The sequence below is a fragment of the Ascaphus truei genome, chromosome 18, assembly GCF_040206685.1.
Source record: "Ascaphus truei isolate aAscTru1 chromosome 18, aAscTru1.hap1, whole genome shotgun sequence".
NCBI lineage: Eukaryota > Metazoa > Chordata > Amphibia > Anura > Ascaphidae > Ascaphus > Ascaphus truei.
This window is the reverse complement of record NC_134500.1, coordinates 21610153-21635289: the sequence shown is the minus strand read 5'-3', so window position 1 is coordinate 21635289 and position 25137 is coordinate 21610153. Positions and strand designations below refer to the sequence as shown.

The following is a 25137-nucleotide window of genomic DNA, read 5'->3' as shown; positions in this document are numbered from 1 at the left end:
CTGCTGCTGGCCCCCCCAAAAAATGATATTGATGTATTACCTTGCCGTTGGTTAGCAGGCTTTTCATGATTTGATCATAAGATGCAACCAAAAGTCTCCTTTGCCATACAAACTTGGGTTTCAAAATGTATAGATTTCAACATACAGTATTTTGTTATTCACTTTCTTTTTTTCCTCCACATAAGTAAGAAAAGTACATTGAAGGTTGCAATATAGAAATTCACATGATATGAACAATGTAAACTAATATTTAAAAAAAAAAAACGACATCAGCATTATGATGGATTGGGCGATATTGGATTTTCTCCTGTGGTAAACCTGATGTCATTTGTAACTTTTATAAGTAGACCTCAATATATGGGAATATGTCACTTTCTTACTTTTGAGAAAGGAGCAACAACAGTGTTTGATCTAGCATTCAAAAATAATTTTTAAAAAAATCATTCATTTAAAGCTGAAGACCAAGTAATATCCCACATGGGTTTTTTTTTTTTTTTTTTTTAAATAAATAAGTTCTGTACTATGAGAAATTACTTGTGACATTTTTATTTATTTTTAAACCATTATGAATGACATTTTTAATGTATTATAATGTAACAAGCATTTTTTGTTTGTATAGCAACCATTTACAAAGTCACATCCCCTTCCTCTTCTGAAACAGGCTCTGGCACACCCCTTTTTGAACCCTGCCCTCTCCCTAGCTATGCACCAATTGTATCTAGTGCCTGCCTGGTCACATGATATTCCCCACGGAACTTTGTACCTTTGGTTCTCTTCTGCTGCACTGACAGCCATTTAGTGAACCCCTGAGCAGAATCTTCACTGATCAATCACAGGAGAACGTATCGATCAGCAACTTGGCTAATTACTTATTGTGTGGACTGTATTGATGCACATATTAAAGGGGAAAAAATAACAACTTGGACTGCTGCTTTCTTTTGTTTTTGTTATAGGATTGACGCAGAGTGGTCTCCGGAGCTGAACCCTAGTACTTTCAGCTCCGGGGACCCCCTTCCGAAGATACTTACCTCTGTGGGGGGTGACGGTATGTCTGCGCTGTTTAAGGGTCTTGGTCACGCGGGCCAAGATGAAGCTGCACGGCATGATGTTACGGCTTCTATTTGGCACACAGTATGCAGGATATTGAAGCCGCCATTTTGTTAGGCCCACACTGCCTAGCCGCCGCTACTACCAGCACCCCATACAGAGGAAAGTATCTCGGGAAGCATGAGGGTCCCCGCTGCTGAAACGTATTGGATTCAGCTCCGGAGACCCCCTGATTCACACCTATAACAAGAAAAGGAAGAAATGCAACTTGGACTGCTGCTTTTAACCCTTTAGGCACTTTCACGTGTTTTCACTTAGTTCAGTCCATAGGACATTAATAAATAATATACATTTAGTATAGGTACCTGCTATTATTGGAGTTGACCTTGACGAGGTTAGCAGGCTTGAATCATTTTGTTACATCAAAAGATACAACTAAGTGGCTCCTTTGTTTCTAGACGGGATCAATTATTGGTAGCCAATTTGGGAGGAGCGCAGAAATTGTGTATTTGTTTTCCATAAAATGTGAGAGCATTTATTTTCCTAGCTGCATACTCCATAGATGGAGGAAAGCAGAATTTGGGTATTGGTTTTCCATAAAATAAGTAGATAAATAATCTTTCAGTCATTCTAAAGACTGCAGGACAACTCTCTTTGGCTGTCTTGACAATCTATTTGTCGATCTGTCTCAGATAACTTCATATAGTATTTTCTGCTTACATTATAATTAAACTTTACTGTACAAAGCCATACAATTTTCTGCATATTTTAAGCATCTGGATCCATTATACTATTCTCCTAAACATACATTTTTTTTTATCTTTTAGAATATCTGGTTGTGAGAATTATTCAATTTTTTTCTTAATATAAACCAGAAGGATGTATTTGACGAGAGCATGAACGGAATTGAATAAACCGTGATTTCAAAAGAAATTGGTTGAATTAGTATGAATACGTAGAGTACCTTTATATTCAAATGCAGTTAAAATATTTATTAATGTCAAAATCAATTTGCTTTTAATTGAATTTCTTTTCTTTGATAAATGTGATGCTCTTTTTTTTGCACCAGTTTTGCAGTTGGTAGATTGAATTTATAGACCCTGTAAGAGAGAGGTTGCAGAGGTACACTCAGGGAGACAATCTGGGGGAAATTAAAACATGGCTTTATTCAGCCTTCAACTTTAAACAAGGCAAAACATACAAAAATAAACACACAGCCTATCCATGTGTAAGGGCCAACTCACTTCCCCAGTCCCTCTGCAAGACTGGGAGGAAAAGCCCCTTACCAGCCTATCACCTCAAAGTCTCATGAGGTACCTCAATGCAGGTGGCCTTTTATGTCAGTCTCTGGGTCCGGGTCTGGATAGATGTCAGCTTGAGGGTCCCGCCTCTGGCAGGTTCCTGCGTCCTCTGTGTCCAGGTATAGAGGTCTGGTCCCCTCATGTCTTGCTGTCAGCACACAGCTCTTCTGTGTGCTCAAGACTCTCTGTGGGAGTTCCCAGATGGAGGCTTTTTCAAGCTGTCTGATTAGCCAGGTGGAGACTGGTTACTTGACCAGCTGCAATTAACCAGCTCCCTGCTGGATTCCTCAGACCATTAGAGGCAGCTTTATTTAAACAGGGATATGTCCCTGTTACAGACAACAAACAGTAACGTGGGCATATCTTCTTGTCTAATAGCTTTCCCCCCTTATACAAAGTGTTGTGGGTTTAAGGGCTGTTGATTTTTTTCTCTCATTCTGATTTTCTTAATGGTCATTGTAGACACTTTCCGTTCTCTGGAACCTCTCATATAATAATTGTATCCGCTCTGCTGCCAAAGAGGCCTGGAAATGATGAAGTACACCAGGGCTGGGCATCTGGCAACAAAGAGGCTTACGTGTTTGCAACCTTAATCATTTATTCTGTTTCTCTTTTGGGCAGCATCAGTGACATCCTGTGCCTTGCTGATTCCACTTCCCTTTCGGATGTAACTCTTGACGGCAATCCTATAGCTCAAGAGTCATGGTACAGGCAAACCATTCTCGGGCATATGTTGCAGCTACGACAGCTGGATATGAAGAGAATCACGGTGAGGACAGATCTTTAACGATGAAAAAAAAAATCGCTGCTGATGAATAAATTGGTGTTTATAAATGCTGAAAAAAATTTGTGTGGAGCACTAATAGTGATGATAAAGGTGGGTGCAATAATTAGTGATGACACAATATACAAAAACAGATATACAGATAATATCAATGCCTCGTGTGGTGTGCAATACCAAGTGCGGTGTGCCAAAAAATTATACTGCTTCTGCCTTGAATAGTCCTCTGATTGATCACCACGAAAATTATGGATAATCCAGAAACCATTAATAGAAAATTAGTCCAGCAAGTGACAGTTTTTCTATTAATGGTTTTGGGATTATCCATATTTTTGGCGCCGGAAAAGTCACTTGTTTTCTCATTGCTTTTAAATGATACCAATCCGATTTATATAATTTAGAAAACGTGAAACGTGTTGCTATTAGGGAGCAAGACACGTATTGCCAATGAACATATTGGCACAGTAGCTACATTGGCTGTGTAGCCAGGATGTCTTCACTGCGTTGGCATACTGGCCAACTCTGTCAATGAGAGACTCCCTCCTCTCATAAATGTATTTCAACACCATGCAGATAGATGAAAGGTGAAGAAATTGTCTGCATGTTTTTACTACAGTAGATCTCTAAATATTGTCACATGTTGGCTGGTAGGTGCATTGGTGTAATAGAAACAAATCAATACATGATTCTTACTACTTGTCCTAGCTTTTTGCTATTCCCCTTAAATTCTCAGCAAATACAAAAAAATATCACTTGTGAGCACCTTCAAATATCTCCGTCAGGTCTGCAACCCTGCCTTTCCACGTTCTATCGTGGCATAGTGCTTCCACTGCAGCTAGGGATTCTGGGTAATGAAATGCAAATGAGCACACAGTGCCACCTTTTACTGTACTTCATGTCCAATTTGACATGGACCCCTATAAGCTTATGCCTGTCGCATTACATAGCTTTTCAGCACAGCCTGGGTTAAAGAAGTGCATAGCCAGTAAACCTACTTACAGACAGCTGTTTCGCTCTTTTGGGTCTCATCAATGTGAGGCTGATTATACTGGTATCACCTAATACTGAAGTACTCAATATGAAGCTGGAAGCAATTTCAACCACACATTAGTGTATATGCCTTAAATTCTTAGAAGTTTGTTGCAATAAGTCACACAAGAACAGTGCTATTATCCTGTAAAACACCTAATGTATGTTGCCCTCAGGGTGATATCAATCATAAATGATAGTTCAAAGTGCCATTTACAGATTTTTGTACATGTGCATAGTGTAAATGACCATATTGGTGCCACATTTTATAGACTATTCCAAATATCATACTGTGGTTAACCAGTACAATACTGTTGTATGCAGTAAAACAAAGACTGGTAGTCTTCATACAGTGTAGCTACAGAAAATAAAACAAACATTGTGAAATCTCATTTGCATGTGATTACCCAGAATCCCTTGCTGCAGTGGAAGCACTGTATGCTAAGAGATCATGGGAAAAAAAACAGGGTTACAGACCTGTCTGAAACATGTGAATGTGCTCTCAAGTGGTATTTTTATTTGCTGTATGGTGGAGAGTTTTTTTTGTCACTTTTTAACCCACCATAACTTATTTAATGTGACTGAAACCGCTTTCAGCTTCACCTTGCAACGCCGGTATAACCAACCTATCACTGATGAGACCCAAAAGATTGAAACAGCCATCTATACACTTCTTTAACCCATGCTGTGCTGAGAAAGCTGTGTAATACGGCAAGCACAAGCTTCTAGGGGTAAATGTTAAAACTGATGAGAAGCAAATAGTGACACACTGTGAGTGCTCATTTGCATGTGATTACCCAGAATCCCTTGCAGTGGAAGCACTGTATGCTAAGACAGCGGTGCTCAAACTGGGGGGCTGGGGGCGCGAAACTGGCGGCGGGGGGTGGGGGGGCGCGGGGTTTACAGGTGCCCCGCGCGCTTCCCGAAGGCACTTAAATTAAGTGTCGGGAAGCTGCAGGGCCTCTGTAAACCTTCACTTACCTAGGCTCCGGCGGCTTCCTTCCTGCGTCGCCATGGCAACGCGGCGTCATGACGTCGGAGCGCAGGTAAGTGGGGGTTAGAGGAGGCCGGGAGTGAGGGGACCGCCAGCAGGGGGGCGCAGGGAAAAAAGTTTGCGTCCCCCTGTGCTAAGAGATAATGGGGAAAGACAGGGTTACAGACTGTTTGAGATGTGAAAGTGCTCACAAGTGGTATTTTTATATGCTGAAATCTTTCTGAAAGAGTTAGTTTCCTGGCACCAAAATAGCGTTCCGAGAACCTTTCAATTTTATTCTTACTGCCAGTTTATTTTTGAAGAAGAAGATCCGGCAATACAGTTTGTTGATCTACTGCATACTTACAATACAGCTTGTGTTTTGGCAATACATACTAGAGTAGAAGATGTTTTATGTATAAATTTGCATTTTAAACTATCTGAAAAACATGTAGGCCTACATAATATATTTGTTCAGTCTCAACGTTTTTTTTTCTTTCATTTTTGTTATATATTTTGTTTAAATCACATTTATTTATGTTCTGAAAATGTTGAAAGATTTCTATCTCAAAGCAGCGGTGTAGGCTTCATAAATATTTATCAGAGTACTCTATATTTTGTTGCCGTGGAAATAGCTGTGGTTTAAGTTTGCAAAGCGAACATGTTGAATGGGAGATGGCTTACATGTAGCCTGGAGACTAAAGGCTTATACGTAAGCTGCCATGTTTACTTTCTGCATGTTTTAAATCATAAGTTAAATAGGAAAATACATACTGTACACACCTGTTCATGTATTAAATAGGTGCAGCTGTTTATTTAGTATCCCACTCCTGACAAAATGACCAAGGTAATCGTAGGGAAGAACTACGTATAATTAACATTATAAACCCTCTGAGGACAAGGCATTAAAATGAAATGCACATTATTCTTGCATAGCCTGTGACTTCACTTCCTTTTACAGTACCACATATAATTTTTATGCTAGAATGTTTTAATTGGACAACTATTATACTTTCAAGTTGGAACAGAGAATACATATTGAATTTTCGTAGCACATCATACAATGGACAGTTTTTCCTGCCTTTCTGAGTGAAATGTAAACTTTGTATGACTGTTTTTATAGAACAAGTGAAAAGGTTTAGGAATGAGCATTAAGCCAGGGGTACGCAAACGTCCTGCTCTCCCCCTGTGTCACGCCCCCCCCCCCTTACCTTTTAATGCGGCGTCATGTGACGACACACAATGTGACCCTAATGACACTGCGTTGCCATGGCGACAGGCATCAAATGACATCGCGGGGTCATGTAATGTCACGTCACATAACCCCGCGGCGTTATTTGACGTCACATTGCCATGGCGATGCGTGGCCTGAAGCCAGCTCAATTCAGGAAAGGGAGTTACAGAAGCCTCGTGCTGAAGAGCTGACCGCCCCCCAAAAAATCTCGCGCACCCCTGCATTAAGGCATTAGTGGGAAACTTCCTAAATAATAAAATTATAATTACAAAGAAAAGGTTTGACTTGTAAAAAAGACTAATTCAAACGTTGGAAGTCTTCTAATCATGCGGTATATTATAACAAGAAAATTGTTTCTCTTTCAATGCTATTCCATTTTAATTGGTGTAACGAGGTGCAAATCATGTGTTGCAGACCCCTTAGAACATAACGATAGGTGAGTCTCTTGGATGAAGGCATAAAATCTGAACCACATTAATAATTTGAAATTAAAAACATTACTAGGATATTTTTTTTTGCCTCAATTTTTTTTTTTTACCGTGACATCTTTATAAATAACTAAACAAGAACTTGTGAATATCCAACTAATATGTTCTTCTTTAATAGTTTTTAAAGCTGCAAAACATGTAGCACCGCACAATTGAATGTAAACAAATGTTTTATTACTGAACCCCATAAATGTCCGCTTCGGGGACCCACTGCTTCCAGAGATACTTGCGTCCACCGAAGGGGTTCTGGTATCTGCAGCCAGGGAACTTATGGAAAAGAGAAATATGTGCTGAGGATCTCTCCCTTAGTATGGAATGTGATGTCATCCACGACAGAGAGGGTTTTTGACCAATTTAATATACCCCAGTTTTTTCACGCCCCGGATTTACCACAAGGGAACATGTGTGCCTAACGAAATGGCGGCGTTTAAATGTCCCGCGGGTTTATAGGAAGCCGTGACGTCCTCCCTTGTAGCTTCCTATTGGCCGCATGACCTGGGCATTTAAATTCCACAGAGATACCAGCACCCCTACGAAAGCAAGTATCTCGGAACGCAGGGGGTCCCCGGAGCTAGCATTAACGGGGTTCAGCTCTGGAGACCCCCCCCCCCGGCTTCAAACCTGTAATTAAAAGAAATTGTGCAGTGCTACAAGTTTTGCTGCTTTAAGCTGGTAAATAAATGGAAGAAGAAACACAAGGTGGCATAGAAGAGCTAACATGCAACAGAGGATAGCTGGTTTACCAAACTGTCTATGTAAGAACTAGGAGATTATAGTCAGAGTTTTAGTTATTGAAGTTACACTTTCACTTTTTTTTGTTTAAAAAAAAAAAAAATGAGATTCAAGCTATGAGGATTGTCACGAACGGCACCCTGCTAGCACGCGACCTGCATACGGGACTAGGGTTAATACTGACGCCCTAAAGCGTTCCCACTTTTCACCTCCACAAAGGTCCATCAAATGGACAATATGTATGTATGTCTTTCTTTATATAGCGCCATTAGTGTTCATAGCGCTTTACATTAGTACTGCACGTGACAATCATATAAATAACAAATAATACAAATAACAGATCGGGAATAAGTGCTTCAGAAATAAAAGTAACATTTCGGAAGAGGAGTCCCTGCTCCGAGAAGCTTACAATCTAATTGCTAGGGAGAACGTACAGAGACAGTAGGTAAGTGCGTCTGCAGGGGGCCAAGCTTTATGTATCATGTATAGTATTAGCCACGGTGCTACTCTTATGCTTCTTTAAGCAAGTACGTCTTAAGGTGGGTCTTAAAGGTGGATAGCGAGGGTGCTATATCTCCTCTACAGAATCCAGGATCAATACGCAAGCTGCTCCACCCTTCACCTCTACAAAGGTCCCTTAAATGAGTTGTATCTCTCCTCAATCTGTCCCACGAACAGCACATCACCACGAACAGCACACAAGTGAGCATGTGACTTAGATATGCAACCAGGGTACACATGGCTTCTCTAGCCAACCCACCTTTCTCCGAAAGGAACCAGTGAGTTAATATAAACCCCTACCCAACTGCAAATCATATCTATCCACTGCCACCACTGAGGGTATGCAAATATGATAAAACTCTCACACACACACACACACACAGGGATTGAAAGCACAAATAGGTCAGCCACGACCGCTGCCCCCCCTTTCCCCCCCGTGCCACCAGCCATGACCGGCGCCCCCTCTCTCCCCCCCCCCCTGCGCCCATCTCCCACAACCCAGAAGGTTTACCCATGGGAGGCAGGGGAGCACCAGGAGGCAGGGGAGCACTGGGAGGCAAGGGAAACGCGGCGAGAGGGCTGTGTGGGACCTGGCAGCTGTGTTCTGGTTCTGAAAGAGGTAAGTTACACAGGGGGTTACAGGCTCCTCTGGCAGCGACGGGGTTAACACATTTCCCACGGGACACCCACACACTCTGCCTCACATTGACCCCCACTGTCAGAACCAAATCGGGATGAGAAGTCCTTTACTGAATGCCTGAAAAACAGCATGACCCCTGGACGGGGGGGGGGGTGGGTAGCACTGGGGGTGAGTGCGTGAGGGTGTGTCCGCGGCGGCGGATCACTGTTGTGTTGTCGCGCTCACCTCGTTCCCCCCTCACCTTTGTCGTCGGGCTGTGGGGTGAGGAGGAGGGTGGCCGGGTGGTTGTGCGTCGTAGTCACCAGTGGCAGTTGGCTATTTGAGGTCATAGAACCACACAGGCCAATGAGAGGGGACGGGGCCGGGCCACTGACCAATCTGATTGGCCAGAGGGTGAGTGACAAACCAACAGACAAATCAGATTGGCCAGATGCACAGCAAATATACAACGTTTTCTGCAAACAAACAAAGTTTTCCGTTTTATAGATATAGATGGGCAGATTAGTTGTAGGTTGTGATAAGTTATAAGGGACCAACATACAGTAAGATCTCTTAATAGGTGAAATTCTAGGTTTCATGGTGACAGTTAATTTATACATACAGCATACAACTAAACTTGACTCTAAAATGTATTTTTTGATAAAAACTAGTCATAATACATGTAACGCAGAAAATACATTTAAAAAAAAATGTTATTGCCGCCTTAGATATGTTGTAACATGTACTTCTTACCACTAATAACAATGAAAACACTGTAGGTGTTTGGAATTTCCCAGCAACTTAAGCGCAAAAATGCTTTTCATCGTGTTTTTGCATGAAAGGGAAATAGAATATTACACTACATGCCCCTCCAATAATAAAGAGATGTGATACAATGTTTTCTGTCTAGTACAGCGGTGGCTAACTGCAGTCCTCAAGGGCCACCCACAAGTCAGCTTCTAAGTATATCCCTGCTTCAGCACAGTCATTCATTGCGCCACCTTTCCTGAAGCTGACATATCCTTAAAACCCGATCTGTTGGTGGCCGTTAAATACTGGAGTTGGTCACTCCTGGCGTAGTTTACACAGACTTTGAGGTTTGCCATTTTAGGATGGCATTAAAATTGCAGCAGCGTGAAATCATGACCGTTTTAGTGAGTTACAAAAATTACGTCACAGCTAAACGATGAAAGATTACCTGCCCTGAAAATATTAGAGAGGTTATGTTTCTTATTAAGTATATCAAAAAAGAGACTGATAGAAACTGTACATTTAGTTTACGGGAGCAGTTGCCCAGGTCAATGTTTTTTACGTTTTAGTTTTTAACGCCCTTTCTCTTACATGTAGGCAGAAGGTCCAATAGAGTTGAACAATGGGAATTTCAGCTCCGTGGTACCACTGGTTCCCCAGGGTAAACAAATTGGGGAGTTCAGTCTTCTACATTACGAGGGGGATTTACATTTGTGGCAGTACCAGCGGCGCCATTTATCTCTTGTACCAGGGTACCCGGAGCTAAACCACATTATTTCTGTTACGGGGACCCCCTTCTTTAAAAAGAAAAAAAATGGGGGGTGAGGGAAGGGGGTGTTTGACTGTCTTTTAAAGCAGCAATCCAGGTTGCATTGCTTTTTTTTTTTTGTTTTTGTTTTTTTAATACAGCTGAACCCCCTTGTAACGCGGTCCTTTGCCTGTGTGTTTGTGTGTTCCTCCTGCAGCTGGAAGCTGGCAACATTCGGTGGCAGTGAATGTTGCTGATGGTCTCTTCTGCCACGGACTTCCGTTACCATCAACTCCATTCACTGCCACCGAATTTTGCTCATATGGCAGGTGCCGCTAAAGAAGTTTCACTTCAAAAAGTACAGAGAAGAGCCACCACATTAATAAAGGGGCTGTAAGATCTGATACAGTATGGGGAGAGGGTAGCTAAATTAAATTTGTTAACATTTGAAAATTATCCTGCTTCTCCCCCCCATCCATCCACTTCCACACCCCTGCCGGCGATCTCCCCTCCTCATTGGCTCCATGCCACACCACGTGATGTGTCGCCGCACGGGATCACAATCCTAATGCATCCCCTGCTGGCTGATGCATCACTGCGCGTAGTGAGCCTTGCAGTGAGGAGGGACTGGGGCCGGCTCGGGAGGAAGTCAGGAGCTGGTGAGTGACGCGCGCCCCGTCGGATGTAGCGGGAGCCATGCCTTAGAATGTGGAATTCCCCATGTAGATTGTGATGGCAGATTCAATAGATAGCTTCAAAAAAAGGTTGGTCATATTTTTGAAAAGAGAGGTATACAGGGATTTACCAAATAAGTAAACATGGGAAGGGTGTTGTTCCAGGGAGTAATCTGCAATTATTTGGAGTCGGGAAGAAATTTAAAAAAAATTCTGAGACATCATTGGATGATGTTTTGCTGGGGTTTTTTGTTTGCCTTCCTCTGTATCACAATACTGTAAATACACATATATAGTCTGTCATCTAAATTTATCATAGGTTGAACTTGATGGACATTTGTCTTTTTTCAACCTCATCTGTATGTAACTATTATGTATTGAATGTTGAAAGTAATTTCTTTCCTAACTCGTTTTGTTGTACAAAATTTAAATTAATTTACCATAATTACCCTTTTTAATGCTTTCAAGCTGGAGGTTGAAAGACTCAGGAAATAGGTTATAGAGGCTTACAAAAGCAGAGTTAAAAAGACAAAAAAAAAATAATAGAAACATTAACTCTTTGGGTGCCCTATGACAAAGTCACAACGTCATGGGGGTCTGTCCCTCCAAGGGCTCCATGTTTGTGGTGATTCTCATTGTCTCTTACAGCTAATTTTCCAGGTGACATTGGACTCTGTGCTGCCACATCAGGGAAACGGAGGAGGAGTCCTTATCCATTTCCAAATCCATTGACCACTCTATTGAGTGGTCACGATGTGCCAGTGGGCCACATCTACATGGCCAGTTCTGTTCCAACTGAGGAATACAATTCTAGTTGGCTTTTCTAGCCCCAGTAACCCTACATGGTACACCTCTAGGGCTCATTTGTATTCCTCATCTGACGTCCTGTAAATAGTTGTTACACTGAGCACACATGCGCTGTTTGAGATTTAAACTTAGTTTTCTATTCACTATTTTGGATGTAATAAAATGTATTTTCATTTAGTAGAGGATGAGTGCATCATCAGGGATTCTTTCTCTTCCGTGTGTACAATAGTTATCATTCCCAGATAGCACCCCTCTAATTGATCATTACAGAGCTGAGCAGGGACCAACCACCCCCTTTCTGTATTGAAATCAGTTCAACACACAACTGGGCATGGTTTTTTTTCTTTCCTGTAAAAGGTACATTTTGAAGGAGAGGAGCAGCCAGGGCCAGCAATCCATGGCAGGGGTCGACAATGCATGAGGCTGATAGAGTGCCTATCTGCAGCCATAAAGGTGGTAAAATGGACAAGATGGCATATAGTAACGTTCCAACAGAACTTCTTACACCAATGGAACAGACTGGCAACAAGTCTAGTCTAATTGAACTCCTTACCGCAAGACGTAAATGAATCCCTAAAATATTGGGAATGCGACAGAAACCTGAAACCTGTTGTCTGCTATAGAATCAAGTCTGGCTCATACTTATTCCAGGCACAAATGGCAGAGCTGGGGAACCCAACTCGGGACAGAGATAAGACCCGTGGGCTATTGGAAGTCATGAAATGTTGACAACCATTTTTAGAATTAAGATCGGTAATGGAGGTGATCAGGCACTTCTCACGATGATTACGAGGGTGCAGCATGAAGCTCAGGTCAGACAACTTTAAGAGGTTACCTATATAAGGAGACAAGGAGGGACAGAACGCCCCATACTCCGCAGGAATTATTCCCGATTCTTACCTGGGCAGAGCATAATGTAACAGACCTTACAGGGGTTCATATCGCAGGGAAAAGGAATCTACGGGCAAATCTCAGCAGGAGATTAATTTCTGAGCAATTAAGTGAATTAAAATCTATATAAAACAAGTTTTGTATATAAACCCATTGTTTTTTATTTTTGGCTTATCTCTCCTAGTAATTAGATAATGATGTGTTTCCTATATGTGCTGCTTGGATTCCACCCCAGAGGTTGCTGCTGCTGACAAAATTGAACAGTGCATTGGACTTTAAAGGTCCTCTATTGTATTTAATAGGAAGTTGTTCATAAGTGTAAGGATTACAGTTATTTGTAACAATATATAATCTCTGCAGTACCGTCCAACTTCTTCTCTAGCGAGCTCCTCAATAGATTGTGCCTGTTCTGACAGCTGCCAATACCACAAATGCTGTGGAACAGATGCTGCTTTTTCTAGAGCTTGCTCCACTACCAGATTTCCGCTTCTATCCACACACACTCTTTTTGAGGGTCTGTGACATCGTCCTCCAATTGGATTTCTGACAAACAGGTTGTTTTTGGCCAGGCACTCTCACACAGGGCTTATTTAGGGGCATCTTCAGGATTGACCGGTAGGGCGCAGGCCCCAGAGAGAAGTGCGACCGGGCTGCATTCTGGTTGGCTTCCTGCCTGTGTGAGATTGCTGCAAACAGCGAGAAGGAAAAGTCTCACTGAGGGTTAGCAAAGTGACTGTGTGCGTGTGTGTGTGTGCGTGCGTAGTGTAGGAGGGCTGGACTGTGCATTGGTGGTTGCATGGGGAATGTGTGTGAGGGGTGGGGAGGGCTGAACTGTGTGTGTGGAGGAAGATGGCCGGATTCCAAAAACAAACCCATTTCTTTGTGGGGAAAATTGCTGCTTTTAAGGAGAATATTCAGTCAATTCAACAACTATCTCAAATTCAACATTCACATGTGGGCTGGCCTCCCATCACTTGTCCCAACTGACCCTTGTTAGATTAAGCTGCACTCACATCTCTCTGTGCCTCCATTGATGCTGTTACAAGGAAACTCTCCTCCTTTGCTCCATGCTGACCACAAATCGTAACTCTGGGCCATCTTCAGCATTTATAGCTCCCCAACACTCAGTGTATTATGATGTCCCGATGAGCTCATGTGACCTCACAATGCTGTTGTCAGCTGCATAGCTCTCTAAAGGCAGACAGTATTTTGACCAATGAGTGATGACTACCCCAGGAAAATGGCAGCAGCTGCAATTTAGCCATAGCTTCCCATTCTGATGTCACTGATGACCTAACAGTGGATACAATTTTCTGCTTGGTAGCATTCATACTTTATGAAGTAAATATAAATAGCCATGTTGTGATAATGCAGAATAAATGCATATTTGGGGATACCTTTTTTTTGGACTACAATTGATATCATAATGATGATTAATATCACTTGCAAGTCCAAATAAAAAAAGGTATTCCCTAATAATGAAGTACTAATTTATTCTGCACTATTTCTACTTTAATAACACCGAGTCTGGATGCTCAAGAACGTGTCTGTATAAAGGGTTTTCTAAATAGACGCTAGTTGGGTAATTAAGTGTAGGATAAGATCATATTATTACATTTTAGTAAAATGAAAATAGATATCCCTTTTTAATAGAGTAAGTAATAAACATTGAAAGGATTAAAAAAAGTACAAAAATATGAAATCTAAAAAATATATGAAGAAAATAAATTAAAATAAGTACAGTAAATGAACTAAGTGAACAGTTACATGAGTTCATTAAAGTTGTGAAGCAGAGTTAGGTTAGTACCTACAGTCCATAGAGCAGTTAGGTTGTCTTTTATGCTGGTTAGTGAGTGTCCAAATAATGTAGGTAGTCCAATAAAATAGATTATTTCTCAGGAGGTCACTGCTGTTTGGTCCAATGCCCAAAAAAGTAACAAGGTATCAGTTTAAAGAGTTCAAAGCAGCCTCCAATAGTGCATAACAAGATTTATTAAACACATACAGTAGAACAAGTCACACATGTGTGGTTAGGGACGCCGACAGCTTATATGGGGCCCAGGACAGATTGTGGACCGGGCCCCCCGGGTTGATGGGGAGTGGGGGTTGGGGCAGGAGGGGAAACAGTGCCCAACACCTGCATAGTTGCCAACATTCCGAAAAGTTTTACAGGAACAACAAGAGGAGGTCTTAGTGTGATGTACTGCGGCAACTGCCAGAGAAAACGAGCGTTGTACGTGGCAATAGATTTAATACTACATTGCAATAGTTCTGGCCGATTTAAAAATAACATCATTTACAATAACATTAATAAAATATATACCTCTGGCTAATTGGCCCTGTAGCATTCTCTCTCCATCACCATCCCCCCCCCCCTGCCCCCCCTGCCCCCCCCCCCCACTGCCTGCACATAACTTCTAATCCGTCCTCCACAATTCCCTCCTCACCCTGCTAGGCCCTGTCACATGCCACCTTCTTCCAGGTTAGTTCCTGAGTGTCCCTCTTGCAGTGCACTTATTAACCCTTTCCCCACCCCCCCATACACATTGCCAATAACTCCTGCACATCCATTCTGCCTATACTTATTATGTGTGTGTGTATATCCCCATCCCCTCCCTCCCTCCCCCTGTTGGCGGCTCTGAATACACACTCACCATTACCAGCACACTGCAGAGAGGAGCCGCGGCCTGGGAGAGGAAGAGCTGCTATGTGGGCTCTGCAGTGCCACCTAATGGCCTGAATCAGCATTGAGCTGCTTATCTCCTCCCTGCAACCTCCCAAATTATTGCAAATCTGACAGGCCCAGGGGACAATTCCCACCTGCCCCCCCCCCCCCCAGGCCAGCTCACCCCGATGGCAAATGTATGTTCAAATCCGAATAATCAATAAACCCAAGTAGGAAAAATGTCTCTGAATATCTGTGGAACTTTTGCTTCTAGTGGGGTACCTAGGATTGTGGGGAAAAAAGAAAAATAGTGGGATATAACCTTTTGTGTACCCCTTATGTACATACTTCACCCTCATGATTTTTTTGCAAGATAAATTTGTCTTATTCCGTTGGTTGTTTATCTTTTGTAGGAAGAAGAAAGACGTACAGCGTCTGTTCTGGCAAGAAAAGAGGAAGAAAGGAAGCGTGAGTGTCATAAACAAGCCTTACTAAAGGTAATATCTGTCATGCAAGAGTTGTAAGGTGTACCGGAATGCACAGGCATTTCACTCATCAAGTGTCAGCATTTCAGCCCACCCATAAACCTCCATCAGGAAAAAACAGGTCTGTATTTGCACCACAATTTTACACGCTCTTAATTTTTGGCATACTGCCTTTCTGCTCTAATGTTTTAGGTTACGAAGATACCACACAATCAGCATATTTTAAAGCATTGCAGACACATCTTTGTTTCAATTAACACATACATATTTGTAACCAGTGTGGCTGGAGTCATCCGATTAGATCATTCTTATTAATGCAGAATTCCACTCCATTCATGATACGGATCAAAAAAAACCTTCCCCAGCGACTGATTATTATGAAGACATTCAGAGAAACTAAAATAATTATTATAATAATAGTTGTGAGGTCACCACCTTTGATGTATTACACATACCACTGCCATTATTTTACTTTGGACATGAGCAGGCGCGCAGATAGCTTGCCCAGGCCAGGACTGAGGTTAGAGCTGCAACATCTATTTTTCATTGTTATTCCTTTACTAATTAGTTTATGTTGTTAAACTTTCCACTGTGAGCGCTTCTTTACTTTTCTCCACAGCCCCCGCGTGCGCGCACACACACCGTGGCCGCAGCACAGCTTCTTTGGCTGCCCACCCGCCTGTACACAGCTTCTAGAGCCGCCGACGCACAGCTGCCAGCCCGCCGGCCACCTACGTACAGCCGCCAGCTCGCCCGGCCACCCGCGCACAGCCGCCAGCGCACAGCTGCCAGCGCACACTAGGTTTTGCCGCCCGCCGCCTGCACCCCCCCTAAACATCTTGCGCCCCCATGTTTGCGCACTGCTGTCCTAGGGAAGACATGTAAGAAGACGACACTGCAGTGGACCACACGTAGCTGACAGCCCGTTTAACCCATTCTTACCTGCATTGGGTAAAATCACCTGCGCTCTACCAATCCTATACCACTTCATAGGAGGGACTTTCCTTCAAACGCCACCCACTATGACATTCAGATAATGTAACACATTGCACACAAGTAATGGGACACCAGTATGGGAATATCGGGTCGTTTTTTATATTGCAGAATGAGGAAGAGGTAGACAAACGTGTGCCTTTCTCACAAATGATCACATGCATGAAGTGATGGTACGGGTTTTCACACCCATTCCGGCGTTAATTCCCATTTACTTGTATAATTCCCATTTACTTGTATGATACCCTGAATGGGTGTGAGAACCCGAACCAGCACTTGATTCACGTGCCCCATGTATCTTACTGTTTATTAACATGTATTTGCAGGATTAGCTGTATTGGCTGCAAGGTAAAAAGTGACACGTAGACTTGGTAAATGTCTAATAGTGACCAGTCCGTCTTATTGGATGTTGTGCAAACTTGATGCAGAAGTGTCATTACCATCTTGTCTGTTTGTGTCAATCTATTGGGCTCTATGCCCCAGTTTTTGCAGCATTATGTAACTTTCAGTGTATCCGTAGGAGAAGCTACATGATGTGCACATTATGAGATGTAGCAAAGTCTTTTTCTCAGTGTGTCACCTTTTCACTGTTTTTGTGACTAAAAAGTTTGTCAACAATTTGCAATTTTACACACAGATTAGTCATGTGTTGTGATACCTAGTAACCCTTTAAGTACCCTAGCCCCTCTGTCCCATCACAATCATTTGACCGCTTCTTGAACGACCACATGACCATGATGTCACTGTTGACACAAGCAGGAGGAGGAGCATCCGCGTACGTTTCGAGCGTGCTCAGCAGGACTGCTAACTGCCCTAGCAAATGAGCAAAAAGTGTATGCCATAGTTCCTAATTATGGAGCCCCTGTTGTGCCACACCTCATGATGTGGTAGCTACTTAATGGCGCACCCATTGGGTTAAGAGACCAACATGAAAGTTCTTTATATATGAAAATACTCTGTGCAGAGCTTTCAAAATCTCACAGGTCTCCTCTTCAAGTATGCGTCTTACATTTGATACAAAGGTAAGCAGAAGTCAATATTTTGCTTGCACTCTATATGTTAGTACATCATTCCCAAAATATACATGCTGTAGATCTAAATTGAATCACCTTTTGAGGAGGGGGGGGGGGGGGAGGAGTTATTGGAAATAAATGTCAAAATCGTGAGAAAAGCTTGTGTTTTGAAAGAAAAATTTCAGAAGCCTGTATATTCTTAAAAAATGATATAGTTTGCTTACTTTGAATATCAAACACACTTTGTTAGACACACATCCAAGAAGCACATGAAATTCCAGATTTGCTTGAAAGCATTTGAAACTTAAACAGGAAATATTGGTGCTTAGAATCGGGACATATTTTTGTGGGAATTAAATGTACTTTCTGGGCTTTTAATGTTCATGTTTGCATTAACATAAATATTTCGAAAGAACCTCACTTCAAACATGAATAGAAGCAGGCAGCATGCATGTTTCACATCCTCACAAGTTATTTCACCTTCGAGCTGATCTTAGAATTGATGCATGAAATTGTTTGGTTAGCATTAGATTTCCTGCAGGAGTCAACATCATTCACACGTTTAACAACCTATGTAGGACTGCTTCTTCTGAATTGTGAGTTCCCTCCTCTCTATACTAACCGAAGCCATCAAGCCTTGATAGCGCTTCAAATTGCTGTGAATAGAAGGTCTTTTAAAAAGCTACCGTTTTTATTGTTCTTGTATCAGAAGTACTGTTATACTGGAGCATTAGCAAACTAATGAACCTTAGGAACCCAATAGTCTGGGGTTTTCCATTTATTCTAAATTAACATAGATTCCATTACAGTTTAGCACCTTTCTCTTTCAGAAAACAACTAGAGTGATAATGGATGGGTGTGTGTATTTCGGAAAGATAACACTGCCACTGGTAATAAGTATTCTTAATTAACAACCCATATTATAAATACATTATGGCTTGGAGAATTACAATGGAAGATTAATTCATGATCGACATCAAAAAGTGATTCCTTTTCTTTAATCTGGTTTATTGTTTTGCTCCAAAATTGCTTTGGTTTTGCAGCCTGGAGACTTTGATAACGTATTGTATTGTATGTCTTTATTTATATAGCGCCATTAATGTACATAGTGCTTCACAGTAGTAATACATGTGGTAATCGAATAAATAACAGATAATATAAATAACAGATCATGGGAATAAGTGCTTTAGACAAACATAACATTAAGGAAGAGGAGTCCCTGCCCCGAGGAGCTTACAATCTAATTGGTAGGTAGGGAGAACGTACAGAGACAGGAGGAGGGAGTTCTGGTAAGTGCGTCTGCAGGGGGCCAAGCTTTATGTATCATGTGTTCAGAATGTTCACAGTGCTATTCGTATGCTTCTTTAAGCAAGTGTGTCTTAAGGTGGGTCTTAAAGGTGGATAGAGAGGGTGCTAGTCGGGTACTGAGGGGAAGGGCATTCCAGAGGTGTGGGGCAGTCAGTGAAAAAGGTTTAAGGCGGGAGAGGGCTTTAGATAAAAAGGGGGTAGAAAGAAGACATCCTTGAGCAGAACGCAAGAGTCGGGGTGGTGCATAGCGAGAAATTAGGGCTGAGATGTAAGGAGGGGCAGAAGAGTGTAAAGCTTTAAAAGTGAGGAGAAGAATGGAGTGTGAGATGCGGGATTTGATTGGAAGCCTGGAGAGGGATTTCAGGAGGGGAGATGCTGAGACAGATCTAGGAAAGAGTAGAGTGATTCTGGCAGCAGCATTTAGGATAGATTGTAGGGGAGACAGGTGAGAGGCAGGAAGGCCGGACAGCAGGAGGTTACAGTAATCAAGACGGGAGAGAATGAGGGCCTGAGTCAGAGTTTTAGCAGTCGAGCAACAGAGGAAAGGGCGTATCTTTGTTATATTGCGGAGGAAAAAGCGACAAGTTTTAGAAATGTTTTGAATGTGAGGGGCGAATGTGAGAGAGGAGTCGAGTGTGACCCCTAGGCAGCGTGCTGGGGCTACTGGGTGGATGATCGTAGTTCCAACAGTAATGTGGAAGGAGGTAGTAGGGCCAGGTTTTGGAGGAAGTATGAGGAGCTCTGTTTTAGCCATGTGAGTTTAAGGCGACAGAGGGCCATCCAGGATGATATAGCAGAGAGACATTCAGAAACTTTGGTCTGTACAGCAGGTGTAAGGTCAGGTGTTGAAAAGTATATTTGTGTGTCGTCAGCATAGAGGTGATATTTAAACCCAAAAGATGTTATTAAGTCACCTAGAGAGAGTGTGTACAGGGAAAAGAGAAGAGGTCCCAGGACATATTCCACAGTTTGTAAGGTAACGTAAAAATGAATGTACACACACACACTTCAATTAAAATAATGGTACATACAGATGTAGCAAACCTTTGCATGTCCAGTTATGTGCAGTCCCGTAACCACAACGATTGCGGCCCGGAATGATTAACGCTGGGAGCAGTCCGATCTGGAACCATGAAACCCCCCTCCCCCCCCACCCGCAACATGATTGCGGCAGACATGATACCCAGCGTTGCGGTCATTTGCTTTTTCAGCCGCGACATTGGGGACAGTAAGGGCTCGTCCAGGGTGGCGCTGAGCGGTGCCGCGCACGCTCACGGTAGACACGTTGCGACAATGCACGTGTCCCTGTGAGAGCGGGCGGGGCGCGCCTGCTAGGCGCTCAGCCGCTTGCCGAGCGAGCAAATTTGAATTTGTCGCTCGCAAGCGCTTCACGTGAGCGGTTCGCCCAATGAGGGCGGACCAGCTCCGTGATGTAGGGGCCACGCCTCCAGACGCGCGCACCTAGCCAGCCAGGAAAAGCACGGCGAGGAAGGTGCAGCGCTGGAGCGCCAGCGCGCCTCTTCCCACCCTGGACAAGGCCTTAGTTTTGCTACATCTGTAGGATAAAATTTGCTAATATTTGGATTCCAGATAAGATATTTTCTCAAGGGGTGTTATCTATCAGAGTGCCCCAGTGGCAAAACCAGTCAAAACTGGAGCAAAAAACAGGACCAGATTTATTTAAGAAAGGGGCCTAATTGAGATTTTTTTAATTTTAATACATTTGGTGTAGTTGGTTTTTTCTATAATTTTTCCCCATAATCCTCTGACTCCGGCCTTGTACAAATATTTACATACATTATTTTGTGATTTGAATTTACACCCCTGGCATAGCTGCCTTTTTCACTTTGTTACACATGGGCCGGGACCATTACGTCTGTCGCCCTTTAACTAAACGTTTTTTATTTGAGCGACACATGTGCTGGGGAGGCAAATGAGACCTTGACAAACTTGGCAGTCAGACAGTACAATGTAAACATTGAACACATTAACTTTATTGGTCTAATTAGAGTAATTGCAGAGGCTGTTATACAGTATAAGGATTTTCTTATTTGGCTCCTGGGAAATGTTCCAGTTTTGACAGACATCCCCTTTTAAGTGATTTGTCATTCTTGAAACTAAGAGTTTCTATAGACAGACACTCGTGAAATAGGCAACAATTCTATTTTGTACATGCCAATGTTTTAGTCTCGTTATAAACTTGAGAAGAATCTATAACCACAATGAAACATTGTAAAATAGTTTTTCATGATTGCCTGTCTCTAGACGATATTGAATTGTTTTCAGCACAACCGATGAATATATGGAAGTGTTCGCACAACAATTTAAACCAGCAATCCCACGAAATGAAGAGATGAACCTCCCTTACTTTAGCTCTGAGTACCCCCTGATTCAAGAGATGTTTTACTGATTTAGTTAACGGGAAATTTCCTCTGGGCATTTAAATGGCTGTCCAATTGGAAGCCTCGAACAATGATGTTGCAGCTTACTTTTGGCCTGTGGAACCCCGCGAAAATTGGCAGCCCTAAACTGGTAAGTGCCTCTACAACTAGGGGGGGGCGGGGGAGGGGGGCTCACCAGGGCCAAAAGTAATTGTAATTTGTATCAGCTCCATATTACCATGGCTCCCGTCCATTTTAGAACCATTTAATTTTAGTATCCGTTTCACCTCTATTACCAGAGCACTTAAAATTGCTCTTTTTCAAGTTCACGAAGGAAGTACTACATATTCATCTTAAGTGTCTTGTCAAGATCTAAGTCTCTTTGCCATCATCCTAACTTTTACAAATAGTCTTTTATAGAAGTTATTTTGAAAGTTACGATTTGTTTCACTTACCGGTTGGAATGGTCCTGCGATTACTGAACGCTTTGCCAGTAATTATTCTGAGGAGTCTTTTAATTAAATGGTCTCATATTTCCAACAATTTTATTCCAGCTTTGCAATTAAGTGCACCAGATTTATCATGTAAAAGGAATAACATTACTTTCACTTTTAATTTTCTTTTGTAATTATGGTGCAGTTTTGTTTGCCAAAGTTTAAAGCCAGGAGATTTTGAAAGCGTAAACGGTGTACTACAAATTACGCAGATGACGATGGATTTCTATTGGATGACATTGGGCGCCGCTTTTTAAAACAAAAAAAGGAAATGCACAGGCACAGAAAACTATAAGTACGCCAGGAACCACGGGGTCTCGAGAGCTGAATATAGGCAGGTCTAGTTCTAGTGCTGTCTTTGAGTGGGGGGTTCTGCTAGGGTGTGAGGCGGTTGGTCAGTGATGTCGGTGCGTAGGGGCGGGGAGGCAGCAGGTGTGTGTGGCGGCAGGTATGTGTCGAGTGTGGCGGGTGTCTGTTGAGTGCGTGCAGCGGCTGTGAGGCGGTGGGTGAAAGGCAGAGGCGGCCGGAGTAAGGGCGGCGGGAAGGCGGGGGTGGGAAGGCGGGCAGAAAGGCGAAGGGTGGCGGGAAGGGGAGGAGGGAGTGGTGGAGGGGGGCAAGGGTTGGAGGAGGTGGGGGAAGGTTTGGAGGAGGTGGGGGAAGGGTTGGAGGAGGTGGGGAAGGGTTGGAGGAGGTGGGGAAGGGTTGGAGGAGGTGGGGAAGGGTTGGAGGAGGTGGAGGAAGGGTTGGAGGAGGTGGAGGAGGGTTGGAGGAGGGGGGAGAAGGGGTTGGAGGGGGAAGGGGTGGAAGTGTGGGAGGGGGGAAGGGGGGGTGGGGGGGAAAGGGGAGCGGAGGGGGGGGGAAAGGGGAGCGGAGGGGGGGGGGAAAGGGGAGCGGAGGGGGGGGGGGTAAGGGGAGCGGAGGGGGGGGGGTAAGGGGAGCGGAGGGGAAAGGGGAGCGGAGGGGGGGAGAGGGGGGGGGGAGGAGGGGGGGAGAGGGGAGGGGGGGGAGGGAGGGGAGGGGAGGGGGGGAGGGGGGAGAGGGGAGGGGAGGGGGTGAAAGGGGAGCGGAGGAGGGGAAAGGGGAGCGGAGGAGGGGAAAGGGGAGCGGAGGAGGGGGGGAGGGGTTGGAGGGAGGGAGGAAGGGGTGGAAGTGTGGGTGGGAGGAAGGGGTGGAAGTGTGGGAGGGGGAAAGGGGGGTGGAGGGGAAAGGGGGAGCGGAAGGGGGGAAAGGGGAGCGGAGTAGGGGGGGAGGGGTTGGAGGGAGGGAGGAAGGGGTGGAAGTGTGGGAGGGGTGGAGGGGAAAGGGGAGCGGAGGGGGGGGGAAGGGGAGCGGAGGGAGGGGGGGGAAAGGGGAGCGGAGGGGGAAAGGAGAGCGGAGGGGGGGGAAAGGAGAGCGGAGGGGGGGGGAAAAGGGGAGCGGAGGGGGGAAAAAAGGAGCGGAGGGGGAGGGGGAAAGGGGAGCGGAGGGGGAGGGGGAAAGGGGAGCGGAGGGGGGGGAAAGGGGAGGGGGGGGAAAGGGGGAGCGGAGGGGGAAAGGGGGGGAGCGGAGGGGGAAAGGGGAGGGGGAGGGGGAAAGGGGAGCGGAGGAGGGGGGAAAGGGGAGCGGAGGAGGGGGGGAAAGGGGAGCGGAGGAGGGGGGGAAAGGGGGAGCGGAGGAGGGGGGAAAGGGGAGCGGAGGAGGGGGGGGGAAAGGGGAGCGGAGGGAGGGGGGGGAAAGGTGAGCGGAGGAGGAGGGGGGAAAGGTGAGCGGAGGAGGGGGGGAAAGGTGAGCGGAGGAGGGGGGGGGGAAGGTGAGCGGAGGAGGGGGGGGGAAGGTGAGCGGAGGAGGGGGGGGAAGGTGAGCGGAGGAGGGGGGGGAAAGGTGAGCGGAGGAGGGGGGGGAAAGGTGAGCGGAGGAGGGGGGGGAAAGGTGAGCGGAGGAGGGGGGGGGAAAGGTGAGCGGAGGAGGGGGGGGGAAAGGTGAGCGGAGGAGGGGGGGGAAAGGTGAGCGGAGGAGGGGGGGGGGGAAAGGTGAGCGGAGGAGGGGAGGGGGGAAAGGGGAGCGGAGGAGGGGGGGGAAAGGTGAGCGGAGGGGGGAAAGGGGAGTGGAGGAGGGGGAAAGGGGAGCGGAGGGGGGGAAAGGGGAGCAGAGGGGGGAAAGGGGAGGGTGGGGAGGGGGGGAAAGGGGAGGGGGGGAAAGGGGAGCGGGGAAGGGGGGAAAGGGGGAGTGGGGAAGGGGGGAAAGGGGAGCAGAGAAAGGGGAGGGGGGAAAGGGGAGGGGGGGAGGGGGGAAAGGGGGGGGGAGGGGGGAAAGGGGAGGGGGGGGGAGAGGGGAGGGGGGGAAAGGGGGAAGTGGAGAAAGGGGAAGTGGAGAAAGGGGAGGGGGAAAGGGGAGGGGGGAAAAGGGAGGGGGAGAAAGGGGAGCGGAGAAAGGGGAGGGGGGGAAGGGGAGCGGAGAAAGGGGAGGGGGGGAAAGGGGAAAGGGGAGGGGGGGAAAGGGGAGCGGAGAAAGGGGAGGGGGGGAAGGGGAGCGGAGAAAGGGGAGGGGGGAAAGGGGAGGGGGGAAAGGGGAAAGGGGAAAGGGGAGGGCGGAGAAAGGGAGGGGGGGAAAGGGGAGGGGGGAAAGGGAAAGGGGAAAGGGGAGGGGGGGAAAGGGGAGCGGGGGAAAGGGGAGGGGGGGAAAGGGGAGCGGAGAAAGGGGAGGGGGGGAAAGGAAGCGGAGGAAAGGGGGGGGAAAGGGGAGGGGGGAAAGGGGAGGGGGGAAAGGGGAGGGGGGAAAGGGGAGTGGGGGAGGGGGGAAGGGGAGTGGGGGTGGGGGGAGGGGAAAGGGAGTGGGGGAGGGGGGAAAGGGGGAGGGGGGAAAGGGGAGTGGGGGGAAGGGAGGGGGAAAGGGGAGGGGGGGGAGGGGGGAAAGGGAGTGGGGAGGGGGGGAAAGGGGAGTGGGGGAGGGGGGGAAAGGGGAGGGGGGGAAGAGGGGGAGAGGGGGGAAAGGGGAGAGGGGGGAAAGGGGAGTGGGGGGAGGGGGGAAAGGGGAGTGGGGGAAAGGGGAGGGGGGAAGGGGAGGGGGGAAAGGGGGGAGAGGGGGAGGGGAAAGGGGAGGGGGGAAAGGGGAGCGGGGGAGAGGGGGAGGGGGGGAGAAAGGGGAGTGGGGGAGGGGAGGGAGGGGAAAGGGGAGTGGGGGAAAGGGGAGTGGGGGGAAAGGGGGAGTGGGGGGAAGGGGAGGGGGGAAAGGGGAGCGGAGGGAA

At 45.7% G+C, this 25137-nt stretch overlaps 1 protein-coding gene across 8 annotated transcripts in view; it reads left to right on the top strand.

The window, feature by feature from the left end:
• The window catches only part of LRRC49 (leucine rich repeat containing 49), a 100370-nt gene that overhangs the window by 48041 nt on the left and 27192 nt on the right, over positions 1-25137 (top strand). For 5 of the 8 annotated variants that reach the window (XM_075575827.1, XM_075575824.1, XM_075575831.1 and 2 more), the window contains 3 exons: positions 2970-3117; positions 15654-15737; positions 18562-18621. In XM_075575827.1, coding sequence (XP_075431942.1) covers positions 2970-3117; positions 15654-15737; positions 18562-18621 — 292 coding nt within the window. The remainder of the gene's footprint in view (positions 1-2969; positions 3118-15653; positions 15738-18561; positions 18622-25137) is intronic. The other 3 variants (XM_075575828.1, XM_075575826.1, XM_075575829.1) reach the window with 3 other exon arrangements.